Source organism: Micropterus dolomieu, linkage group LG02 (assembly GCF_021292245.1).
Source record: "Micropterus dolomieu isolate WLL.071019.BEF.003 ecotype Adirondacks linkage group LG02, ASM2129224v1, whole genome shotgun sequence".
In the NCBI taxonomy this organism is placed as follows: Eukaryota; Metazoa; Chordata; class Actinopteri; order Centrarchiformes; family Centrarchidae; genus Micropterus; species Micropterus dolomieu.
In genome coordinates this window covers 20,594,184-20,618,192 of record NC_060151.1, presented here as the reverse complement: position 1 = coordinate 20,618,192, position 24,009 = coordinate 20,594,184, and the positions used below count along the sequence as shown (strand labels likewise).

Genomic DNA, 24,009 nt, shown 5'->3' with positions numbered 1-24,009 from the left:
GTTAAAAATGAGTGAACAAAGAGCTCGAAGAGATACTTACACCACCAGCCTTGCAATCCACTTCATTAGATTGAATTGAACGTTGATCAACCTCACTGACATGGAGGTGGTTTGTCTTTAAAAAGACAGATGTTGCCTGATCAATCTGCAAACTATATTGAAAATCAGTTGCTGTTAAAGACCGAAACCTAACTAGTGCATGGAATCTTAAGAAGATGCAAAGCTTTGGAAGTCAGCTGTCCACGACAGGCCCAAGGCGCCAGCAAAAAACAACCTCCAGTTCTAAAAAACGCTATAATGATACTGACCGGATCAAAGCCATTTCGACAACCGCTACTTCAGAGTGATTTCAGTCCTTCAAATTGCTTTACTTTATTGCTTCAGTAAGTAACTTAAAAAGACCTGTTTCCATTAATGTCATTAGTAAGCAACAATTATCTTAGTAACGAGCATACAGCAGTGTTTCTCCCATTTAGACTTTACTTGGGGCAGGCTGCCCAGGTATATTAACAGCTGCTAAACTATATTTGTGGCCCATTTTAGCGTTTTTCAGAGGAACATGGAATTGGGGGATTGAAATATCCAAAAGTTCTGTGATGGTGATGGAGTCAGCACAGCAGACATATACAGGGAGAGAGAAACCGAAAGAGGCCGGGCAAGCCAGTGTGTTTGCAGTAAGAAACCAGAGGTGTAGGTGTGTGCAAGTCTGGGGAAAAGGGAACAGAAGGGAAAAGCAAGGTGAGCAGATTAAAGTAGAGTAAACACTTAAATAAGATAGAGAATGAAGTAGAATTAAAATGGTGAAATAAGAAATAACCTCCTGGAAATGGAAAGATTCTCCGCTGTCCCGCTTGCCCTGTCCTCGCACAGTTCTACTGTCATTCTGTGGGAAACACTGTACGGTATGCCTGTACTACAGATGCCTGAATCCTACAGGATATCATTCATTTATTGCATCTGTCTCTGTGTTCCCAGAAGTTTGTTTACACTCGTCATCATTGGCAGTGCTGGTATGTCGATGACTGTTGCTCTGAGTGTGCTTTTTGCTGATGTTAATGAGCTGTTGAGGACCATCTGGCAGTATTTGTGTGTATATGATGCAACTTTGCTCCATGCAGCACTGGAGGCCAGCTAAATGCTCATATTGTGGCTACATTTTTTGACTTTGTCCGTGTGGGAGATTTCCTGTGGTGCTGGCTCTGGAGCTCTTTATGCTTTAGATGTGTCCGTTTGGTGCCCATAGCCATCTGTACAGGACCTTCCTCCAGCTTGTGCAATTAATTCAGCAAACCCTCTACATTTGTACACTATAGCAATTATTATTGTAAAAATGGCGGATTGCAACCGGAAGATTACAACCCTCAAATCTTTGTTAAATTATTATCACAGAAAAGGCTTCAGAATGTGATGCTTATGAGGAGAAATGCATCAAAAAGATGATCGCAAATTTAACAATGACTTAAAGAATATAGAGATAGATGCTTTGTTAACAGGCCAGAAATTAAATCCATGCACAAAAAAAAAGTACAACTTGCAGAGATGTTGATTTGTAGAGAAGCTCAATAACAATATAATAAATGTTCAATGTATATCGTCAATAAATATCGCTTTAATTCATTTGGATCACGAAATTGCACTTAGTTTTTCTATTAAAATATTAATTTTGTTGAAAAAAAAGAGGCCTGAAAAAAGATTAGCTAATATTTGTTAAACGATAATAGTTATTAATGTTCTACCTCAGACTTGTAAAGTGATCTACTGTTTGGCATAAAGTGTTTGTCACATTCTGACCATAAAGATAACTCAGGAGCAAAAATCAACTTGAAAGAATTTGACAGACGTGACATATATCGTGACAGTTATCGAAATCGAATGATATGAAATGTTTTTATCGTGATAACATTTTTGGCCATATCGCCCAGCCCTAATTGTATCTAAATGATTTAGTCTGATTACATTTACACCTGGTGTTAACCCTCTTTGCACCTAGCATTAAAATGTGTTTTTGGTGATTGGATTGCAATCAGAGATTCACCGATGAATTGGCTGGTGACGGAAATCTGACGTTTTTTTTCAGCTTGATCAGCCGTGATGTCGTTGGTGTGGAAGTTCACTTTGAGACACAATGCTCGCAATTTGTGATACCTTGAAAGCCAAAATAAGCCGTGCTTCCCCACACAAAGACTTTATTTGGGTGCCAAAGTAGGCTATATTTGGCGACCCATTTTAGCACTTTGTAGAGAAACACAGAGAGAAACGGACAAGGAATTTTACAAGCACTGACCTGGTAAAGCAACAGTAAAACACACCTGTTGGTACCGATGTCATTCAGTAGGGGTGAGGGGAAAAAAATCGATACAGCATAGTATCGTGATATTTGCCATGGCAATATTGTATCGATACACGGACGCCAAGTATCGATATTTTATTATATAAATTGCAGATGGGATGGGTTTTAATTTTTTGGTACTAGAATAATAAAATCTATTGCTTTTTTAGTCCGCTAGAAAACTTAACAGGACCATATAGAGGACTGAAAAAGTGATATGAACAAACAGAGAAATGTATCTTTTTAGATAAACAGATGTTGACAAAGTTTGACTTTAGGGACCTAATTGGAAGTTGGAAAAAGGTAATAAATTGCAATATATCTCAATATATTTAAAATCGCAATAAAATCGAATCGCAACATAAATATCGTGATAATATCGTATCGTGGGGCCTCTGGTGATTCCTTCCCCTATCATTCAGTACCATGTTCGTCTCAATGATGTAGCATATTGAAATGATTAAAAAGCCTCCTCCACACGCGGCTCTCTTGCATTTACACCTGTACTGTCATGTGGTCAAGCACTATTTGATTGTAATCGGATTACCCAAAACACATTTTAATGCAAGGTATAACTGGTGGTGCACAATGATCATCATGAAATTATGCATTGCCAGCCTTACCCTGTACAGTTTCGCCTAAAAATAACATCCTCATATTGGCTTAAGGAACTACACTGCTCAAAAAAATAAAGGGAACACTAAAATAACACATCCTAGATCTGAATGAATTAAATAATCTCATTAAATACCCCTATCTTTACATAGTTAAATGTGCTGACAACAAAATTGCACAAAAATGATCAATGGAAATAAAATTTATGAACCCACGGAGGTCTGGATTTGGAGTCGCAGTCAAAATCAAAGTGGAAAACCACACTACAGGCCAATCCAACTTTGATGTAATGTCCTTAAAACAAGTCAAAATGAGGTTTAGTAGTGTGTGTGGCCTCCACATACCTGTATGACCTCCCTACAATGCCTGGGCATGCTCCTGATGAGGTGCCGGATGGTCTCCTGAGGGATCTCCTCCCAGACCTGGACTAAAGCAGTCTGTGGTGCAACGTGGCGTTGGTGGATGGAGCGAGACATGATGTCCCAGATGTGCTCAATTGGATTCAGGTCTGGGGAACGGGCGGGCCAGTCCATAGAATTCTCTTGCAAGAACTGCTGACACACTCCAGCCACATGAGGTCTAGCATTGTCTTGCATTAGGAGGAACCCAGGGCCAACCGCACCAGCATATGGTCTCACAAGGGGTCTGAGGATCTCATCTCGGTACCTAATGGCAGTCAGGCTACCTCTGGCGAGCACATGGAGGGCTGTGCAGCCCCCAAAAGAAATGCCACCCCACACCATTACTGACCCACCGCCAAACCGGTCATGCTGGAGGATGTTGCAGGCAGCAGAACGTTCTCCACGGCGTCTCCAGACTCTGCCACGTCTGTCACATGTGCTCAGTGGGAACCTGCTTTCATCTGTGAAGAGCACAGGGCGCCAGTGGCGAATTTGCCAATCTTGGTGTTCTCTGGCAAATGCCAAACGTCCTGCACGGTGTTGGGCTGTTAGCACAACCCCCACCTGTGGACGTCGGGCCCTCATACCACCCTCATGGAGTCTGTTTCTGACCGTTTGAGCAGACACATGCACATTTGTGGCCTGCTGGAGGTCATTTTGCAGGGCTCTGGCAGTGCTCCTCCTGCTCCTTCTTGCACAAAGGAGGAGGTAGCGGTCCTGCTGCTGGGTTGTTGCCCTCCTACGGCCTCCCCCACGTCTCCTGATGTACTGGCCTGTCTCCTGGTAGCGCCTCCATGCTCTGGACACTACGCTGACAGACACAGCAAACCTTCTTGCCACAGCTCGCATTGATGTGCCATCCTGGATGAGCGGCACTACCTGAGCCACTTGTGTGGGTTGTAGACTCCGTCTCATGCTACCACTAGAGTGAAAGCACCGCCAGCATTCAAAAGTGACCAAAACATCAGCCAGGAAGCATAGGAACTGAGAAGTGGTCTGTGGTCACCACCTGCAGAACCACTCCTTTATTGGGGGTGTCTTGCTAATTGCCTATAATTTCCACCTGTTGTCTATTCCATTTGCACAACAGCATGTGAAATTGATTGTCAATCAGTGTTGCTTCCTAAGTGGACAGTTTGATTTCACAGGAGTGTGATTGACTTGGAGTTACATTGTGTTGTTTAAGTGTTCCCTTTATTTTTTTGAGCAGTGTATATTAGTCTTCATCTGTTGTTTGCTGTGAGAAATGGACAGATAGATATCCATGTTCTACCTTAGTAAAGCCATTAGCTTTCTCAAAACATTTCAGACTTTAATCACTTACGTTCTTAAAATTACCTCATTGACACTTTTATCTTCCTATAACAATTTAAAAGATATTGAGTTATTTAATCTTAATCAAATATCACAATGGCTTAAGTATATTGATGGAATAATCAACAAAACTCTTGTCCTGATTGCAAGCTTGTCACGCTGACAGTGAAATTTATATTCTGACGGTCTTCCTGCAAACTTGCCCCAATGTTGCAATTCAAGTTTGGCTAGGTCAGTTATTGTTGTGTTGTCATACTCTACAAAGCGCACTCTCTCTCCGAAGGGAGAGATTTGATTGTGAAATCTGCGAAAATGTGGATGCAATTTATAAAAATCGTGGCTTTCCCTAGAAATTATAAGCAGTTTTTCACAGCGCTTAAGCCAAATGAACAGAAAACTATACTGCTATGTTATTGTGTCATTTACGGGCACTGCTTCTGTCCTCTGGTCTCTGTGGTGTTTCACCAAGGGCAGGGCTCAGTGCCTCCTGCACGCATGCACACTATTATTATTATTGATATTGATTGCATTTTTATTATATTCTTGTTGAATTGTAGACATTTTATTCATCCATCACATTGATCACACACTCTCTAATGAGAACATGTGCTTAAATTGTAAAACACAGAATTCAAATTTCATGCCAAATTTCAACCAAACACACAAGTAACACCGAAAGAAAGAGAAGGTCAAGCCTCTTTTTATCCTCATGTGCCTGCATGTACCTAGCCTATGCATTATTTTAACAGCCCCGCAACATTAGCTGAGGTCTCAGACTTGTTAGTCACTGTTTCAAGTTTATCACCGAACTTGGCTTTCCATTTGTTTCATATTCTGATATCCTTTAACTCTACTCTGTACATTTTTATGTACTTTATATCATTGCGTTCCATCATATCAATTTAACGCCTTTGTGGCACAGCAGCGGATCAGCTAATTTTACTGACTGCAGCTTATTACCAGATGTAGTCGTGTGATCGGCTGAATGTGCAGCCTCTCTTTTCCTCTCTTTGCTTCTTTAGACTCTTAAATGTAGTTTAGTGACTTGTTTAAGCCGACTACTTTCTCGTTTTCTACTTTTACTGTCGTCTATTTGGAGGGGGTTTACGAGTCACCACTAAAGGAAAAAGCACTCGCGGAGATCTTTCAATTCAGTTCTTTAAGATTTTTTTTTTTTTTTTTAAGTTAACAAAATGATTCTCCATTATTCACTTTCAAGAAAGATATTAAACAGTTAACTTAAATTCGTTTTCCGCAACTCATAGTGATCACTAAACTATATCATGCCTCTTCTCTCATTCAAATACAAAAAACTCGCAAGCTATTGCCCTTCCTCCAATGATACTACTTGTGTGGATGACCTAATTAGGATTATTAGCGATCTGTCACAATTTCCCCAAATTTTTATTTTTAACAGTTATTTGAAAAAAGAACAGAAAATAGATCACCTCGCTTGTCCTAACAACAAAAAAATAATACCAATCAACTACTATGGCTTCAACAGATGTAATTTTACGTAATGTATCGAATGAAGTACTCTATTGGTATTGGTATCACTTTAAGGGTACTGGTTTGGCTCCTGTCCCTCCCCTCCTGCACAGCGAGCCGCTAACAGCAGCTTTGTGGTCGGTGCAAGCTAGCTGCTGGCTGCTAGTCAACAACATTGCCAAGCAAACTCATTTTTGTAGTTTGACCATGACTTTTTCACACATAACGTTATATACCTATATCGTTACCTTCAGGTAGGGCTGTTGCGATAAGCCGTATGCTATATCGCAATATGCTAACGCCATGTTAGCTAACCTTTAAAATAAACAGTAAAACAACACAAAACATGGCAACATTGAAGAGGTGTCGTCAACTGTCACCTGCTCAGCTCCACTCTGCACACACGAAGCCCCTTCAGCGGCCCATCCACCCCCCCCAAAGCAGTCAACCTGGAGAAACACTGCCTTCCTGTCATCCTCTCGCCTCTGAGATGCTTTTTAGTTAATGTTTAATTAGTATTTCTTATTTCATGGGCTATTTGGGATTTTTATCTCAATGCATGTATTGCATATACACATTCAATTTTAAAAGTTCAACAAATGCATGATTTTTCCAAAGTCAATTAATAATCATGTTAAATAATTGTGGTCTTAATATTGACCAGCATAATCGTGATTTTGATTTTTGTCATAGTTGAGCAGCCCTACTAAATGCCAACAAATATGGATTGAAGCAGAATATTTTAGTTTTTGTAGTCATTGACAAATGACCTATTCTGTTGCTTAATTATGTGGACGTGTTGATGTTTGAGAGGTATTGATTCTGCTCTGGTAACTTTTTCCCTTAACAGCTTGTGGTGACTCCTAATACCAGATGGGTGAAAAGAGGACCTGCAACATTTCAATACATTTTACTGTAATTTCCATGGCACCCAAAACTAGTTCATTAGTTCATAGCCCAGTCAACACACTGTTCACCTATGAATCACCGTAGCATACATGAGTGGTCTAACATGAGCAGCTGATCGAATTGCTTTTAAGGCTGAAAGTAAGTACCGTAAAACTTTGTATAATAGCCCGGGCTTTTATTTGCTAAAATCACTGAATTGACCCTGCCTTTATTTGGGACAGGCGTCCACATTTTTCTGAAAAGCTGTTTTGATCGGTGGACCCTTACAGACTAAAGGAATATAAATAATCAAGGAACAGACACAGCAAAATTAACGAGTGCTTCAAAATTAACACGAGTCAGCACTTTTTTCCCCTTTTCCTCTCTTATAGCCATGCAGGTTATACCGGTAAATCTAAAAGAATTAGACTTTGGGTCTTGTTGTTTCAGTTAAATTAACTTAACAGTGGTATTGTGGAGAATCTAACGATATTCAGCATGTCCATATTGACATATTGGTCATACGTTTAAAAAGTAATATTTGTGTTAACGATCTAAGCAGCTTAGAAGCAGCTAAAGCGGGCGACCCCGCGGGGTTTCAGAGGTTTTATACATCCAAAGAACTTCTATAAAAACCAGGCGTTTAATAAAGGCAGGCGTTTATTTGTCAAAACGTGTTCCCACACCAGGCCAGTAAAGGAGGTAGGCAGCTATTTGGGACTCTGCTATTAATTGAATTTTTACAGTATGTTATATATATATAGCTTTGATATATTAAACAATTATTTCATTAATGTTGCCCAGCTTTAAAGGTTTTCTGTGTTGTGCCTTGGGCCTAGACAAGTTCTGTGCTTGTGTATTTTGATCTTTTGTGCTTCCAGCCACGAAAGTACCATCTGTGTTTGACTGGTACTGTTTCTTTTCATGTGTTGTCACTCACCATATTGGTCAGTTAGTCAGATTCTCCACTGCGTTTGAGTGCCTCGGGGAGGCCAAGGCAGGGATCATGTGGTGTGCAAACTGCTTCCCTCTTCTCAGAAAGTGACTCATCAAGAAAGAGATTAGTCACAGATATATACAGTGGGGGGTGTGTGTGTTTGTGTGTTTTATCTTTAACACCCTGTTGTGGGGGGTGCATTTCAGTGTTTGAGACTGGAAGACTAACTTGTTTCTAATGGAGGTTTGAATACACAACCTTATGATCAGTGCCTCTTTTCCTGAATATTGTCGCTTTGATTTGGCCTTCTTGTCTTAACAGCCTTTGTGTTTATCTTGAATCTGATGTCCCTGACTGCCTGGGAGAGGACATTATGTAGGACTCTGCATAGTGGAACACAAAGTCCCCCAGCTGCCAGATGTCGCTAGCTCCCCCACACCCTCCAACCCTGTCCTCCCACATCCCTAAACACACTCTGGTCCTGAGAGAGAGTGTGAAGACAAAGATCTAATAAACCACACACACACATGCTACGGCCCCAAACCTAAACAACAAGTCCAATTTCTTGTTCTATCACCCAGTAGGACACACATTAATTGAAATGTGCATCAGCAAGTTGAGGGGAAGTTTTAGGAATTGGGGACTCTGTAACGTAAAAAGAGTGTATCTTGTGTGAATTTGTTCAGTGAAAGAAATTATATGTGGCCTTTACTTGAGGAATTTCAAATTTGTAGTGTTATACCTAGAGCTGCGATGATTGCACTTGATCTGGAACAGTTTCTCTCACTGTGCATTGGATCCTTGGATTCTTTGCCAGGAAAAAACAGAAGAGGTGAGCACTCTGTCAGCTAAATTATTTTCTGTATCAGGTCACTGAGAGTGTATAATCTCACTCATGTCAAGGGGAATGCTTGAAAAGAATTAGTTCTGACAACGTCACAAGGCAAAAGTGTTTATAGCTGCTCTGAACAGCACTTAAAGGTGGGCTGAAAAGCCAACCGTCATAGAAACACACGAAGATGATAGACCGTCTTGCCTGAAAGGCATTCATAGTGTTGCACATGAAACGAACCAGACTTGGCTGTAAATGTATGTAAGAATGGAAAAAGGAGAGCTTAAAAGAGAAGTTCAAACCCTGTTTACTTTCTCACCTCTGCACACCTGGCTATTTGCTGCATGAAGTGGGTGTGAATGTCAGATTGTTTTTGAAGAGGTCAAAATTCCAGCAACACTTGTAGTATACAGAACAAGTTTATGGTCTGACAGTAAAGTTGTTCAGCGTACTACAAGTGTTGCTAGAGTTTTAACCTCTTCAGACTTCCTCCCCTGGAAGTTACAGAAATTAACTCCACTGGTAAAACACCAGTAAGATTTAGTAACATAGCACAAAGCAGAATTACTGTCACTATGGTTAATCTGCAGTTTTATATACGTTGTCCACTGATTTACAAATGTAAAGTACAATCTTAATTAAATTAATCAGAAATAAGGATGAAGTACATCAGAAATTATTTATTTTCCATGGCTACGGCATGGATAACTGTGGGTTTCTACATGTCATGTGTGCCTAAGTGTAGTAATTAATGCAAAATAAAGCATATCCATTGTCATGACCATGACTAATATGTAAACAGGGAAACATTAAATCATACCATTAAACGTAGATTGTACAGATGTAGATTTGTCAAGTGAGTGTTTTTTTGTTTGTTTTTTTAAAACTGCTTGACAGTAAAGGTGACTGAAAGCACCATGAGAGTTTTGGCAGATTATGGGATTTTATCTTTCAAACCAATGTGGGAGTAAAGTAAAGTAAACCAGCTTCCCTGAATCTGTACATTTGTTTTAACCCCTAACTATCAATGAAGCAGGGCTCTGGTCTGTCAGGGGAGCTGGATTAACATGAGTTTTTACTCATATTCAAACTTTATACCGTTCTGCTGTCCATCAAATACAGCTGGGTGGAAAGTTCAATAGCTGTTCCAGTGAAAACATTACCTTCTATAATAAAACACTGGTTAAGTTGGGTATGTGATTCTGGAGAAATAAAATACCATGATATTGAGCAAACAATGATACTGCAAGTAATGTAACTAACGTTAGCTAGATTGTGGGTTAGCAAACCGTCTACAGTTGCTGCTGCGTAGCTAACCTGCAGTGAGGATGAGACAGTTTCCCAGAGCCAGCACACCAGCTCCAGATAGCAATACTCAACACTGTCCTGTCTTCTGTCCTCCTGTGTCCTGTAGCTAACATTACAACAACATGATATAAAGGCAAACTTGAAAGTAAACTGAATGTCCGTGTGCAAGTCGATTAACGTTACCTGGTACGCATGTCCTGGCTGTAATAGTGTTGTGTAGAGGTCTAATTGAATATGCATTTTTTTTTTTTTTTAAATGATTCCAATAAAATGTTGTTAATGACAAAATAAAGTTACATTTTATTGAAGACTATGTTTATAGACATGCTAATGACAGTATGCCATTTTCCTCTCTCCAGAGAATCCAGCGAGGAGTGCAATGGGATCAGCGGTGCTCTGTCAGTGGAGTCTGTGCCGGGGCCAAGACTGAACTGGTGTCCTGCCAACACCACTACCCCTGCCCCTGCCCCTGCTCCTGCTCCGGGGCCAGAGCCCACGCCCAACCCTGTTAGAATGGGGGACGGCATGGATGCAGCGCAAATGTCGGGCAGCAGCAGTAGCAGCAGCCAGGGGCAGGCCCAATCAATGGGCAACCCCCCACCCCCAGAGTACATCAATCCTGACAGGCCGAAGCGCCAGACCAATCAGCTGCAGTACCTGCTCAAGATGGTGGTGAAGGCCCTGTGGAAGCACCAGTTTGCCTGGCCCTTTCATGCACCAGTGGATGCGATCAAACTTAACCTGCCTGTGAGTACTTCGTCTCTGCATGGATAATGCCACATACCTCAAAACTTTCCCGGCACATTAGACATTAGCTGTTATGATTCTATTTAATTTTGTCTGAAAACCAACTAAGTCGCCCCTCTCCCTAACTGTATTTTTACAAACAGAATTATTTGCAATATCGGAGCTCATTCAGAAAGAGTATGTTTCAAGAGTTGAGTGTTTTTTATTTGTCAGTGTGCACATTGAAACACCTCCTTTTGGACCAGAGAGTATTGAATGCTAATTGAAACACAATGAATGCTAGAGAGAGAGTGTGAAAAACCAGTTACTGGACGTGCTTTGAAAATTATTTTGTGCTCTGTTTAGTCTCGGTTGGCACATGTGCACAAGAAAAAAAAGTTAATTATAAAATTCATGATGTAGAGGATGTCATGTTGTTGAAAAACAGTGAGTTCCTTTCTTGTATTGTTGACATATTCGTATGCAACCTTTTCAGGACTACTACACAATAATCAAAAATCCTATGGACATGGGAACAATCAAGAAAAGGCTTGAGAACAGTTACTACTGGAATGCCCAAGAATGTATCCAAGACTTCAACACGATGTTTACCAACTGTTACATATACAATAAGGTACCATAGTTTTACACTGGAGCCATTGTTACCTTAAAGTGCATAAGATTCCGATATGCCTCCACTTTTGCTAAGAGTGTTTGTCCCCCCCTGCAGCCTGGAGATGACATAGTCTTAATGGCTGAGGCGCTAGAGAAGGCTTTCCTCCAAAAGGTCACAGAAATGCCTCAAGAAGAAACTGAGATTGTTGTCATGACAGGCAAGGGCCGGGGCCGGGGTCGGAGAGACGGAGGTATGTGATTTACCCCTTCACACTATCTTGCACTGTCATTGAGTCATCGTATGTTTTTTGAGCTGGCCTCTGTGAGACTGGATATTTATCAAATTCTTGTTTTCTCATCAAGGTCTGAACTTGAAACCAGGGGCCATCATTGATTCTTCATCCACGACTCCTCAAACACGTGGTCTGTCAAACCTCTCCGCAGCACCGCAGACCAGAGGACCAGTGCAGGGCCCACCTTCACTACCTCCCCAGCCTTTGATGCAGGCCCTGCCGTCCCATGTGCCCCCAACGTTATCCAGCCACGCGCCACAGCTTGGAGCTCCCTACTCCCTGGGCCAGTCAGACTGCGCTCAAGTTCCCATCATGACTTCTGTGCCTCCTCCTGCTCAAACCTCCCTTCCCCCAGCATCCATCCAGAGCACTACCCCAATGCTGCAGAACCCTATAACTATGACCAAAGTGAGTGTGATTGACACAGGGAAATATGCTTGGGCAGGTGGGCATTAGGGCTGAAACGATTCATCGATTAAATCGATTAATCCATATAACTATACAGGACGCTGTTTCGCACGATACATTTATTACTGTCACACATCGCGCTTACGCTGTGAACACGACATGATTATGATAGCGCTATTTGCAAAGTGGAGGAAGAGAGAGAAAAATAGCGAGGGACAAAGAAGAAAGTGTCCAAAGTATGGGATTATTTCAGGCTAAAAAAAAAAAACAACAGTTCTGTAATGTTACTGTCAGTCCACCGTAAAACGAAACTTATGTGACCTCGGCAACAGCACGGCGGCACCTGATCAGAAAGCACCCGGTGTTCTGCCAGCGGACCCCAGACAAGGTAACAGTAACAGCAACTTTAGCATTTAACTGAAATCATGATTGATTGTTGAGATGAAGGCTAGCCAAACTAAGCCGCAATCCTCAGCTGTAAGTACACACGTGCGTTTGATGTTCTCCTGGTTGGGCCGTGAGTTTGGGTTGTAACGTCACAGACAAGAGTTAACTGGGTGTTGGAGAGTTGCACCTTTTTAACTCACCTCCAGCTCTCTCTGTAGCTCAGACAATCTCTGCTACCTGCGTGTGGTAATCCATCCTTTCACCCATATTCTTTGTCTTTATAACTGCTATCTTTATAATAACAAACAGCAGCTGTTATGTGTTCAGGATCGCTCATTTGGCGTTTCACATTTCACTTGTGTTTTCTTGACAAAACGTGGTTTGGAGACCTGCGTCTGGTGACAGAGCCGCTGTCAGCTCGTGTAGTGTGTAACCCCCTGTCACCGATCAGTAACATAGCACAGTGTTGTGTGAACGCCGTAACGGCTTCAAGACTCCCATCACAAGACGGCAAGTTGTGTAGTGTTCGGCCAATGCTGAAAGTCGTGTAGTCTGCACGATCCTTTAGTATAACTTGTATAGCACTCGGGTGATGTTTGTGTTTGTAAAGCAGCTGTCCGGTGGTGGTTCTGATGTTTGCAATATAAATATCATACCAATAACCTATAAACGTGCACAGCTGATCCCGTTACCGGGAGGGGTGATGCCGCCAAGCAAAAGTACTTCTTAAACGACGCATCGATGAATCGTTGAAATAATCTATAGCAGCTTTGAATAATGAAATCATCATGGTGGGGCATGCTTGGATCATTAGAGAGGTGTGGTTAAGTTTTGGCATCTCTTTTTAATCACTTATTTCCTTGCCCCTTTGCCCCATTTCTGTGCTTCCCTTATATTCACTTCTATCTAGCAAAGAAAGAGCCAGAAAAGGAAAGCAGACACTACAACGCCCACAGCAAACGACCAACTGAGTGAGTCTTCACCAGCAGAGTCCAAATCTGGGAAGACACTACCCAGGCGAGAGAGTGCCCGGCCTATGAAACTAATGAAGAAGGATGCCCCAGACTCCCAACATCACATAGGCATGGGGATGGGACTGAGCGGACCAAGTGGAGGTCATAGCCCCAAACCACAGGATCAGCTGGGATACTGTGCAAGTCTGGTTAGGGATATGCTGTCCAAGAAGCACGCTGCTTATGCCTGGCCATTCTACAAACCTGTTGATGTGGATGCACTGGGACTACATGATTATCATGATATCATCAAACATCCAATGGACCTCAGCACCATTAAGGTGTGTTGAAGTCAGCATAGTATATCAATGGTACCATTAGATTTTGAAGAGGGGGGATTTGTGGCATGGCAAGTTAATAATATACCCAATGTGTTTTAATAGGCCAAGCTGGAGAACCGGCAATACCGGGAACCCCAGGAGTTTGCTGCTGATGTACGATTAATGTTTTCCAACTGCTACAAATATAATCCACCAGACCATGAGGTGGTAGCTATGGCACGCAAGCTACAGGTAAATATAGTCTGACATGCAAACAAACTTTTAGAAATCAACCATGATATCAGCCATTATATTTAAATATGTTCCCTGCTATTATGGATGGAGTGTATCACAACATTATATTATTATTGGGTATTTGAAACTGTTTATGGTATAACAGTCATTATCATAATGTTTGGAGTCCATGTTTTGTAGTTACACCACATTATGTTTTAGGCAATATATAGTAACCCAATTTAACAGGTTCATATTTTTGACTATAAACATGGAGATTTAACAATATGTATTTGAAAGGAAGGTAATTCTGTAAACCTAACCTGCGTGTTGGCAGGTTTTCTTCAACAAACCCTGAGTTTCTCTCTCTGTCTCCTCCCTCTTACAGCACCAGACAGGCTGTTTCATTTTCTCATTGATGAGTGCGTATGGATGCTCATTAGTTAATGAAGGTTTCATGTATGTCAGAATCAAAAGTTAGTTTGCTGCTTTTATGAGCTGCCAGTCTTTACTTTGAACTGTGGTTTTTGCCCTCACATTCATATATTACACGGCATCAAGTCACTGTCCACTCAGAATAAACCTCATCATGTCCTTTTTTAAATAACACCAGGACTCTATGCGTAATACAAATGTTAGCAAAACTGTAGACAGCTGTCTTGTGTGCACAATGTGTAATCTTAATACTATATACAGTAAAAATCTGTATAAAGCTTTAGAGACACAGGATCAATGAATAATTATCTCTATTTCTCATGATGTGATGGGTCACACTGATGGAACGTAGTTCCTATAATATGGAAATAATATTTCTGAGTGAGCAGGATCGTGGAGCAGCTGCAGAATATAATTAGAAAGTGAGTTTCTTAAATAGGCTGACAGTGTTTTAACAGCATTTCAGTTCAACTATATTTTTCATCTTAACCCAGAGGTTTGTTCTATTTGTCCATGGATTCACATGCCCAGTCTGTCACATCCAACAGATTTCAGTCTGAATGTTTGTTGTGGTTTTTGAGTCTGTTCCTACAAACATACACGTTTTTTGTTGAGCTTGTTTTGTTTCTTTTCATTTTATAGGATGTGTTTGAGATGCGCTTTGCTAAGATGCCAGATGAACCTGAGAGCAAGCCCCTGGTTTCTGCTCCAGCTCCTACACTTCATCATCCAGCCCCTGTTAAGCCCCAGCCTCCTTTGGCCCATGTCCCCTCATCTTCAGACAGCTCCAGTGACTCGTCCTCTGAGTCTGAGTCTTCCACAGATGACTCTGAAGAAGAGAGAGCCCAGAGGTTGGCAGAGCTCCAAGAACAGGTCAGTGACCAGAGAAGATTCAAGGTGGCTGCAAATTTGTTGTCCTTCCCCTGTTACACTTTGTTGAGAACTGCTTTCTTCTCTTTATACAGCTGAAGGCTGTCCATGAGCAGCTGGCTGCCCTGTCCCAACCACAAGCCAGCAAACCAAAGAGAAAAGAGAAGGAAAAGAAGGAGAAGAAGAAAGAAAAGCATAAGAAGAAAGGAGGCGTGCCTGGCCTTGTAGATGAGATCCAGGAGGCTACACCCGTTCCGCAGCTATCTAAGAAGACCAAGACCAGTAACAATAACAACAAAGAGGTTGTTTCCAAGAAGAAACCCAGGTGGATATTACACCTTCTCCATGTCAGGCAGTCGATTAGAGAAATTTCTTGATATTAGAGGTTTCCTTAGCCATCAGCTTGGAATTACACAGTTCAGTATTACCCTAACTCAATTTTATATCCCCCTTCTTGTTTTCACTGTGTAACTGTGGCCATGGTTGAGAGTAAATTCTGAAGGCTTGGTTATAAGAGAACATGTTTTACATAGTTGTTTATCTTGTAAAGAAATATAATCCCTAAAAGGGGGATTGTTTGCAATACAGCATGTCCCATGATCGAAAGGTAATCTTTGTTACGTCTTACCTGTAATTGTCAAATATGTCTGTTGTAAAGCACTTTGAACTGTGTTTGAAAAAGTTACTGTATGAATAAAAGCTAGTCAGTATTTACATGTGGGTAAATTACACATTTGTGTTTTGCCTTTCTAGTAAAAAGGAAGTGATGAAAAGCAGTCATCCCTCCAACCTGCAGCCATTTCCCAGCCTTGAAGACGACATGGGGGCAGCTGGCTCATCAGCTACAGTGGAAAAATGCAAACCAATGACATACGAAGAGAAGAGACAGCTGAGCTTGGACATCAACAAGCTGCCTGGTGATAAACTCGGCCGTGTAGTGCATATCATCCAGTCCAGAGAGCCTTCACTCAAAAACTCAAACCCTGATGAGATCGAAATTGACTTTGAGACGCTAAAGCCTTCCACTCTACGCGAGCTGGAAAGATATGTGTCTTCCTGCCTCCGCAAGAAGAAAAAGGTTCCAGGTAAACCACTTTAGGAAACCAACAAGGGGAAACTGGTCACTCCTGAGTGTAGTAATCAAGTCATTTCACATTGATGCTTTATTCTGGACATGCATGAACACATAGTTGTTGTTTTGCAGTTGAGAAGCCTGTGGAGTCCATGGCTACCTCCAAAAAGACTGGCTCCTCTTCAGAGAGCAGTGGCTCCAGCACAGATAGTGAAGCTGAGGCGACAGGTGACTTACTGCAAATTTAACCATTCAAATGCCCATAATCAAAAACACAAAATGAAGTGCCTAATCTTTATTTCATTATTTCATTTATTTAATCACTTTTTTCACTCCAGGAATTATAAAGCAGCAGAAGAAGAAGGGCCAGTCTGTGAAGGAGGGCAAGAAGATGCACCCTCACATTCAGGGTGGCCCTGCTCAGACTGGGCTTCATTCCCAAGCAGCAGGCCTTCAGTCCAGCAGTCAGATGAAGCAGCAGCAGCATCAGCCATCTCCTGCAGGCTTCCTTGCTCCACCTGTAGCCGCTCTGGAGTCTTCCCAGTTACTGGAGAATAGTTTTGATTCCATGGCGCCTTTCGGCCAGCCCCTCATGCACCTGTCCCACCACACAGGCAACTCCTCCTCACCTGTACCTCCACACCTCAACACTCATTCTGCTGGGCCAGTTTCCCCTGAGACCCACCCCTTCCTCAACCAGCATCCCATCCTCCCATCTCCAGGTAAGGTTGTATGCAGGCTGCTACATTCTTGACAGGTCCAACATCAATGACTACTTCAATTTTCATTGTTTCTGCTGGTGTAACTCCGGTCCCTCTGAGAATACTTACTCCTACAAAGTCAACCTGTCCTCTTGTAGTTGTCAATATTGGCATACGCTATGTCTACATAAATAGCAAAAACATTACAACTTTTGTTTGGCTAATAGAGGCTGATGAGCGTGAGTGACATGATGTTTGTCAGGCACAGGGTTATGTTAGTTATACTGAAAGAGGAAAATAATGGGGTCATTGTTTATTAACTTTCACTGCTTCTGCACACCTATGATGCATGATCTGCTATATGCTGCAGACAATGCTGAGAGCATTGTAGATACCCACATTTCCTATTATGCCAAGTGCTTTTGTTAGCATTTCAGTCCTTGGTTGCATATTGTGGTATCAAGGGGCGTGTTTTTCAGAGTATGATGCGTTGAGCTCTGTCCCTACTGCTGAGAACTCCTTCTTTTGTCTTTTTATTTGGCCTGAAGGTCTCATTATGACAAATGCCAGTTCAGCCGGTTTGCATAAAATCAAACCGGTTTAAGCTTGTAAACCGGACTGTAAAAAAGCCAGAAACTGACCTAACCCTACCCTAGAAATGGGATTATTGTTGTTTTATTTACAGTGCACTTTGATTGTCATTGAAACTAAAATTAACATACAGTTTCCATAAATCTCAAGTCCCAAGTCATTTCTGGAATAAACTTAACATTTATTACATACATCATTAAACCTTTATTAGGATAAGTAGGCCCATCCTTTTTTCTTTTCACTCACCATTGAGTAGTTTATACTCAAATTTACACATTCAAGTAGGGTGCATTTGCATAAACTCCTGTTCCCACAAAATAACTGTAAAATGCAGGTTCAAAATTTACTAATTGAACGGTTTTATTTTTTAAAGTAAACGACAACATGCATCACCATCGCAGAGGAAGATAGTTTTGTGACCAAACAATTGTATTAATATGTTTTGTTTCTTCTTCCTTTGCTGGAACTGTGCAATCATAGCCTTGCACAGTTCCATGCCTCAGCAGCCTTCTCGACCCAGTCACAAGGCAGCGCCACTTCATCCAAAACCCCCTCATCAGCAACCAGCACCTCCTCAGCAACAGCCAACCCTGCCGCCGCAACAACAGCAGCAGCAACAACAGCAGCAGCAGCAGCAGCAGCAGCAGCAGCAACAACAGCAGCAGCAGCAGCAACAACAACAGCAGCAGCAGCAGCAACAACAACAACAGCAACAGCAGCAGCAGCTGCAACCCCAGTCAGCACCACCACCACCGCACCAGCTCTCTTCTCAGATCCTCCACCCTCCTCAGCCCCTGCACCAGCGGCCCATGTCCCCTCCAACACTCACACCCCAGGGCTTGCTGTCTTCCCAGCCTCCCCAGATGCTGCTGGAGGATGATGAAGAGCCAGGGTCTACAACGCCTATGAACGTACAATTATACATGCAGCAGTTCCAGCAATCCCGTCAGCCCCAGCAATCCATGCAGTCGCTTCAGGCACAGGCTCGCCAGCAGCAGCAGCTGCAACAACAACCAGGGCCGACATCTCTCCTGCAGTCTGTCCAGATACAATCTCAACTATCCTCTCAGACCACGCTGCCTCCTCCCCAGCTCCCTGTTCAGGCTCAGCCAGCCCCATTACATCAGGCCCCACCCCAACAGGTTCCTCTACACCCGGCCCGCCACATGCTGCACACTCAGCAGCCACAACAGCAGCAACTGAACTACCAGCAGGGTCCTGGACTAGCTGGTCAGTCCCAAGCATCACAACACAAGGTATCCATGCCCAATAACAAAGCACAGCAGATCATCCAGCAGGAGCAGCCCTCCCCTCGCCCGACCAAGGGAGACCCTTACAACACAGGTAAGTCTGAGAAGATGAGATTCACTTCAGTTTGTAACTGTCGCAGTACAAATTAATTATGTTTTGTGTCCTCTGTATAAAGGTCACATGAGGGACAACCCATCCCCTCTTATGATGCATTCCCCACAACTTCCCCAGTACCCACCTGTGTCTCACCAGTCTCCACCTCACAACATGCAACCCAAAAAGGTGAGAAACCTGCACAGGTTGGACACAGTTTTTATTGTGGGATGGTTATTGCACTGCCAACTTTATGTCTCTACATGCCTGTGCCCGACTTTTTACTCCATTTGCTTGTCATGCAGCAGAGGGCCCCTGTGAGTCAAGGTGGGTTAAAGGAGGAGAAGCTTCCTCCATCACCAGTGATGAGAGGAGAGCCATTTAACCCTGCAATGAGACCAGACCATCACAAACATCCTGATAACAAGCCTCCTCAACCAGGCCAACAGAGTGAGTACCAAGACATGTTGTTTTTCCTCTGGCTTTCTGTCGTTAAAATGCATCGGAAGAATAATAATATGAGAGTGTGTGTGTGTGTGTCAACTTGTGTTGAGCAGATGTGAAGTCCATGGACAGTTCGCGGCCTGTCATCCGCTCCTCTGAGCCCATTGGGCTGCCCCCCTCTCTGCAAGACAAGGATAAGTTCAAGCAGGAGTCTAAGGCGCCCGTTGCCCCCAAAAAGGTACAGGTGGGTGTAATCACTTTTTTAAATTACCTTCTCATACACCTCCTTGCATAATTAATAATTAATGGGGCTCTCCTTCCCGTTTTTGTCTATGTTTTCTCAGGATGTGAAACTGAAGAACATGGGCTCATGGGCCAGCCTGGCACAAAAGTCCACATCTACGCCTTTATCTGCAGTGAAGTCATCGAGTGACAGTTTTGAGCAGTTCCGTCGTGCTGCCCGGGAGAAGGAGGAGAGGGAAAAAGCCCTGAAAGCCCAAGCCGAGCAGGCGGAAAAAGACAGACTACGCAGAGAGCAGGACAAACTACGGTATGGTTCTAGAAAAAGACTGGCGACAAACTATATAGAAGGCTGCAATGTTTATCTTACAAGGGACTATAGTGTTTTGAGGAAATATCTCACAAAAGTGAGTACACCCCTCACACTTTTGTAAATATTTGATTATATCTTTTCATGTGACAACACTAAAGAAATGACACTTTGCTACAATGTAAAGTAGTGAGTGTACAGCTGGTATAACAGTGTAAATTTGCTGTCCCCTCAAAATAATACATCACACAGTCATTAATGTCTAAACTGCTGGCAACAAAAGAGAGTACACCCCTAAGTGAAAATGTCCAAATTGGGCCCAAAGTGTCAATATTTTTTGTGTGGCCACCATTATTTTCCAGCACTGCCTTAAACCTCTTGGGCATGGAGTTCACCAGAGCTTCACAGGTTGCCACTGGTGTCCTTAAATATCAAATATTTACAAATATGTGTGGGGTATACTCACTTCTGTGAGATACTATACCTATCTCCACAAAAGTAAATGTGAGAGAATTATAATGAAGAAAGTTGACCAGGATATAGATTTACAGAAATCCATGACATAAAGAGCCATTTTCAAACAAGAGGGGCTAGACTTAGTGTCGTTTTGAAAATGCTGACAGGACATCACCATCATGAGTGACTAAGTGGTGAGGTTGACAAGACTTTGTTGCTCCTATGTTCAGTTAATGTAATTACAGATTGAGCATAGCCTCAAAGAGCCTCAAGTGCCAAAAGAAGTCAGAAATTGTATTGTTGATACAGCTTCAACAATGTAAAGGCTTCAACATTTGAACAGACCCAGTCATAAATTGAAGACAACTAGAAGATTGCCCTCAGGAGAGTGCAATCTTTGCCAGGCCTGGTATCACCAAATGTTGTATGAATAACACGCCTATATCTTGGGTCATTTTGCGTGTTATCACAACAGATTTTTTGCTTTTTGCATGTCATTTCACACCATTTAGTCTCCACTGACTTATACACCTGGCAGAGATAACCTGATGATAAATAGAAACGGGGAAACCCTGGAAAATAGTGATGTATTATGCCCTCTAGTGGCCATATTGTAGAATACAACCGTTACTGAGATTCAAGTGTAAAAAGGACTGCTGGAGGGTTTGTTTCAGATGTCAACATATAAACTAGAAAATAATATAATCAAACTTATTTTTCTGGCCATATCATTCTATATTTAGTTCAGACATCTAAGATGGCACCAGATGTAGCCGTAAGGATATTGCTTGTGCAGCTGTGAACAGGAATGTAGCAACATATTTGATTTTACCTGGTGTGAATTATTGGCCTGAATGTTTTCCAGAGGACGAGATGAAGAGGATGTCATGGAGCCAAGCAGAAGGGTGCACGAGGAGCCACGCAGGCGTCTGGAGCAGCAGCACATCCAAGCTCCTTCGCAACAACAACAGCAGCAACAACAGCAGCAGCAGCAGGAGCCCCAGCCAGCTGCTATTCAGCAGCAGCCACCGCCTCAACCCCCCACCCCACCTCAGCCCGCCACACAGAACCCACTAGACCAACAGAGGGAGCTGGCACGACGCCGAGAGCAGGAGAGGAGGAGGCGAGAAGCGGTGAGATGAAGTGGTTTAGCACTCTTTAGTTTTATGGACTAGGGATGCAGCGATTACAGATTTTGTTGGTACGATTATTGTCAGAGAACGAATCACGGTTTCATGATTATTATGCATTAATTAATTTCACAACACTAGTAATGACTTAAGTTGATTTTTAATATTTAAATACATTAACAATTATATTTCTATAATACGTAAGTATTATTAATATAAGAGGAATATTAAATTTTATCCCCCAGGGGAAATTGTTAATAAAAGGAGGGGAATAAAACTCTCATCCATACATATGTTTTAGTGAAAATGATAGAAAGAAATTGAGTGCAGTGTTAACTGAATTGCAGTTAATTGGTAGCCTATAGTCCTGGAAGTCTAGAAGCTCCTGTTATGTAGCTGATGATACACGGGACAACTTTTTGAGCAATGTTGCTGGGCAATGTTGCTGGTGGCAAGTCCAACTGTGTTTTGAATGGATTGCGGCGGTGCGGGGAGGGTGGCGGAGTGGTGGGGTGGTGGGGATAGGGATAACGGTAGTAATCTTTACTCATTACCATTGATGGCAACATTGCCCAGCACCATTGCTCTAAAAGTTGCTCCGTGTATCATCAGCTTTAGTGTTTTACACCTCGCAAGATTTTCTCAACACAGACAGGAGAAGACAACAGGATATAACGTTAAAGGTTCAGTGACTGAAGGTCTTGAGAGGACTACGTTCCGTCTTCCACAAAGGCCCTTTCAGAAAAGAAGCGATTTGAATTGCGTGGAAGTTCAACTGCTTTGACCGTGACATGCGCGCGAGCTCGCCATGCGGCGCACGTTGCTCGATGCAGCAACAAAACACCCTGGCAAGCCATTGTGTGCCATAATGTGCCTCATAGCGCAGCGGGGCCATCGTTGCGGTGGGTCTGAAAGGTTGCACCTGCTTTGTTTGTTTACGTTGCACTGAAAGCTCGACTCTCACCGCTACGGCATCGATTGTAAGTGACACGTTATTAGTGACACATATTTAATTCCATACCAACTTGCTACGTTATTTAATATAATGTATTAGGCCTACCTTTACTTGGGCGGGCAAAGCCGGGTGGTGATCACGCAGGTGCTGCATCAAGTTTAATGTAGTTATTCGCTCCTTTAGCGGGAACCTTTTAACGGCATGCTTTTGAACAGGTGATCCGTCATCTTGAGTAATCCCCTGGTCAGACTTGGTTTACCCGAAATGCTCCCACACTGCCGACTTCTTCTTGGTCCCTCTGCCATAATTTAGCCAGTGTGCAGTAGCCTCTGATGAGCACGACACTTAAGCTGTTGCACTGCTCCTGTAACTTTCTTTTCATTTTGTGCAAGTTGCAACAGTTTCGTTCCATGAAACAGAAACACGCGGTGTAGCAGAGCCTTTACGATTAATTAACCATGACGTTTTAAAGCGCGGTTAATAGTGAAATCTGGTAATCGCTGCATCCCTATTATGGACTTTAATGATGATGCTAATTCCATGGAATAGAAATTATAGTGTATTGTCAAAGGTGTGCACCATACATTAAGAGTCATTTGAAAAGCAGAAGCAGATTATAATTGTATTTACATTTGTAGCTGTAGGAGCAATTTTCTAGAAGTTGATGATGTAAATGAATGTAAAGGAAATACTTAGTTGTTCTTTTCTCTCTCCAGATGGCAGCAACTATTGACATGAATTTCCAAAGTGACTTAATGGCTATCTTTGAGGAAAATCTGTTTTGAGGAGAGGAGTTACTGAAGCATGACTGCAAACAAAAAAGAAAAAAAAAGAAAAAAGCTTGGATGATGTAAACTTCCTCTAAAAGGAGATTTGGCGACCACGCACCACAGAGGGACACGGACTGTATGTAGACGTGACAGGCCCTCAGAGACTGGGTACAAACGTTGGACGGGCACTCACAGCTTGCTTTGCCCCTGTGGACTGAACACACACAACACATGGGGATAGTCTCATTGTTTTGGATGTCATTTCCTGGGAATTTGGCATTGCCCGCCTGATATCTCGTAACGGGAGAAAGAGGACCCCTGTTGGCACAGTTGCCTTTGTCACGCTTGCTTCTTACAGTGTGCGTGGGCGCAACAACAAATTGCAAGAGTAAAGACATCCCAGTATGTATGAAAATGCTCTGATAATGTACTGACAGACAGCGCAGAGTCGTTTTGAAGCTGCCAGATGTCTGAGGTGGTGAAGAAGATTGGTCTTTTTTTGTTCTGTTTTGTTTTGATTGTTGTAAGTGAAACATGAAATGGTTGGGGGGGGGGGGGGGGGGGGGTCAACTTCCATACTGTAAATCATGTATATTTCTCAGCAGAGAAGGTATAGTTTGCCTTACACCTCTTTCCTGAACAG

The 24,009-nt window shown here is 42.5% G+C and overlaps 1 protein-coding gene across 5 annotated transcripts in view; it reads left to right on the top strand.

Moving 5' to 3' along the window:
• brd4 (bromodomain containing 4) overlaps positions 1–23,463 on the top strand; it is a 38,545-nt gene extending 15,082 nt beyond the window's left edge. For 3 of the 5 annotated variants that reach the window (XM_046031902.1, XM_046031931.1, XM_046031924.1), the window contains 18 exons: positions 10,472–10,859; positions 11,335–11,472; positions 11,569–11,704; positions 11,817–12,154; positions 13,452–13,835; positions 13,938–14,066; positions 15,126–15,356; positions 15,449–15,678; positions 16,107–16,438; positions 16,558–16,653; positions 16,764–17,147; positions 18,198–19,061; positions 19,144–19,250; positions 19,367–19,511; positions 19,619–19,749; positions 19,850–20,055; positions 21,377–21,644; positions 23,313–23,463. In XM_046031902.1, coding sequence (XP_045887858.1) covers positions 10,472–10,859; positions 11,335–11,472; positions 11,569–11,704; positions 11,817–12,154; positions 13,452–13,835; positions 13,938–14,066; positions 15,126–15,356; positions 15,449–15,678; positions 16,107–16,438; positions 16,558–16,653; positions 16,764–17,147; positions 18,198–19,061; positions 19,144–19,250; positions 19,367–19,511; positions 19,619–19,749; positions 19,850–20,055; positions 21,377–21,644; positions 23,313–23,381 — 4,576 coding nt within the window. In that variant the 3' untranslated portion in view covers positions 23,382–23,463. The remainder of the gene's footprint in view (positions 1–10,471; positions 10,860–11,334; positions 11,473–11,568; positions 11,705–11,816; positions 12,155–13,451; positions 13,836–13,937; positions 14,067–15,125; positions 15,357–15,448; positions 15,679–16,106; positions 16,439–16,557; positions 16,654–16,763; positions 17,148–18,197; positions 19,062–19,143; positions 19,251–19,366; positions 19,512–19,618; positions 19,750–19,849; positions 20,056–21,376; positions 21,645–23,312) is intronic. The other 2 variants (XM_046031911.1, XM_046031916.1) reach the window with 2 other exon arrangements.
• The last annotated feature ends 546 nt before the right edge of the window (positions 23,464–24,009 follow it).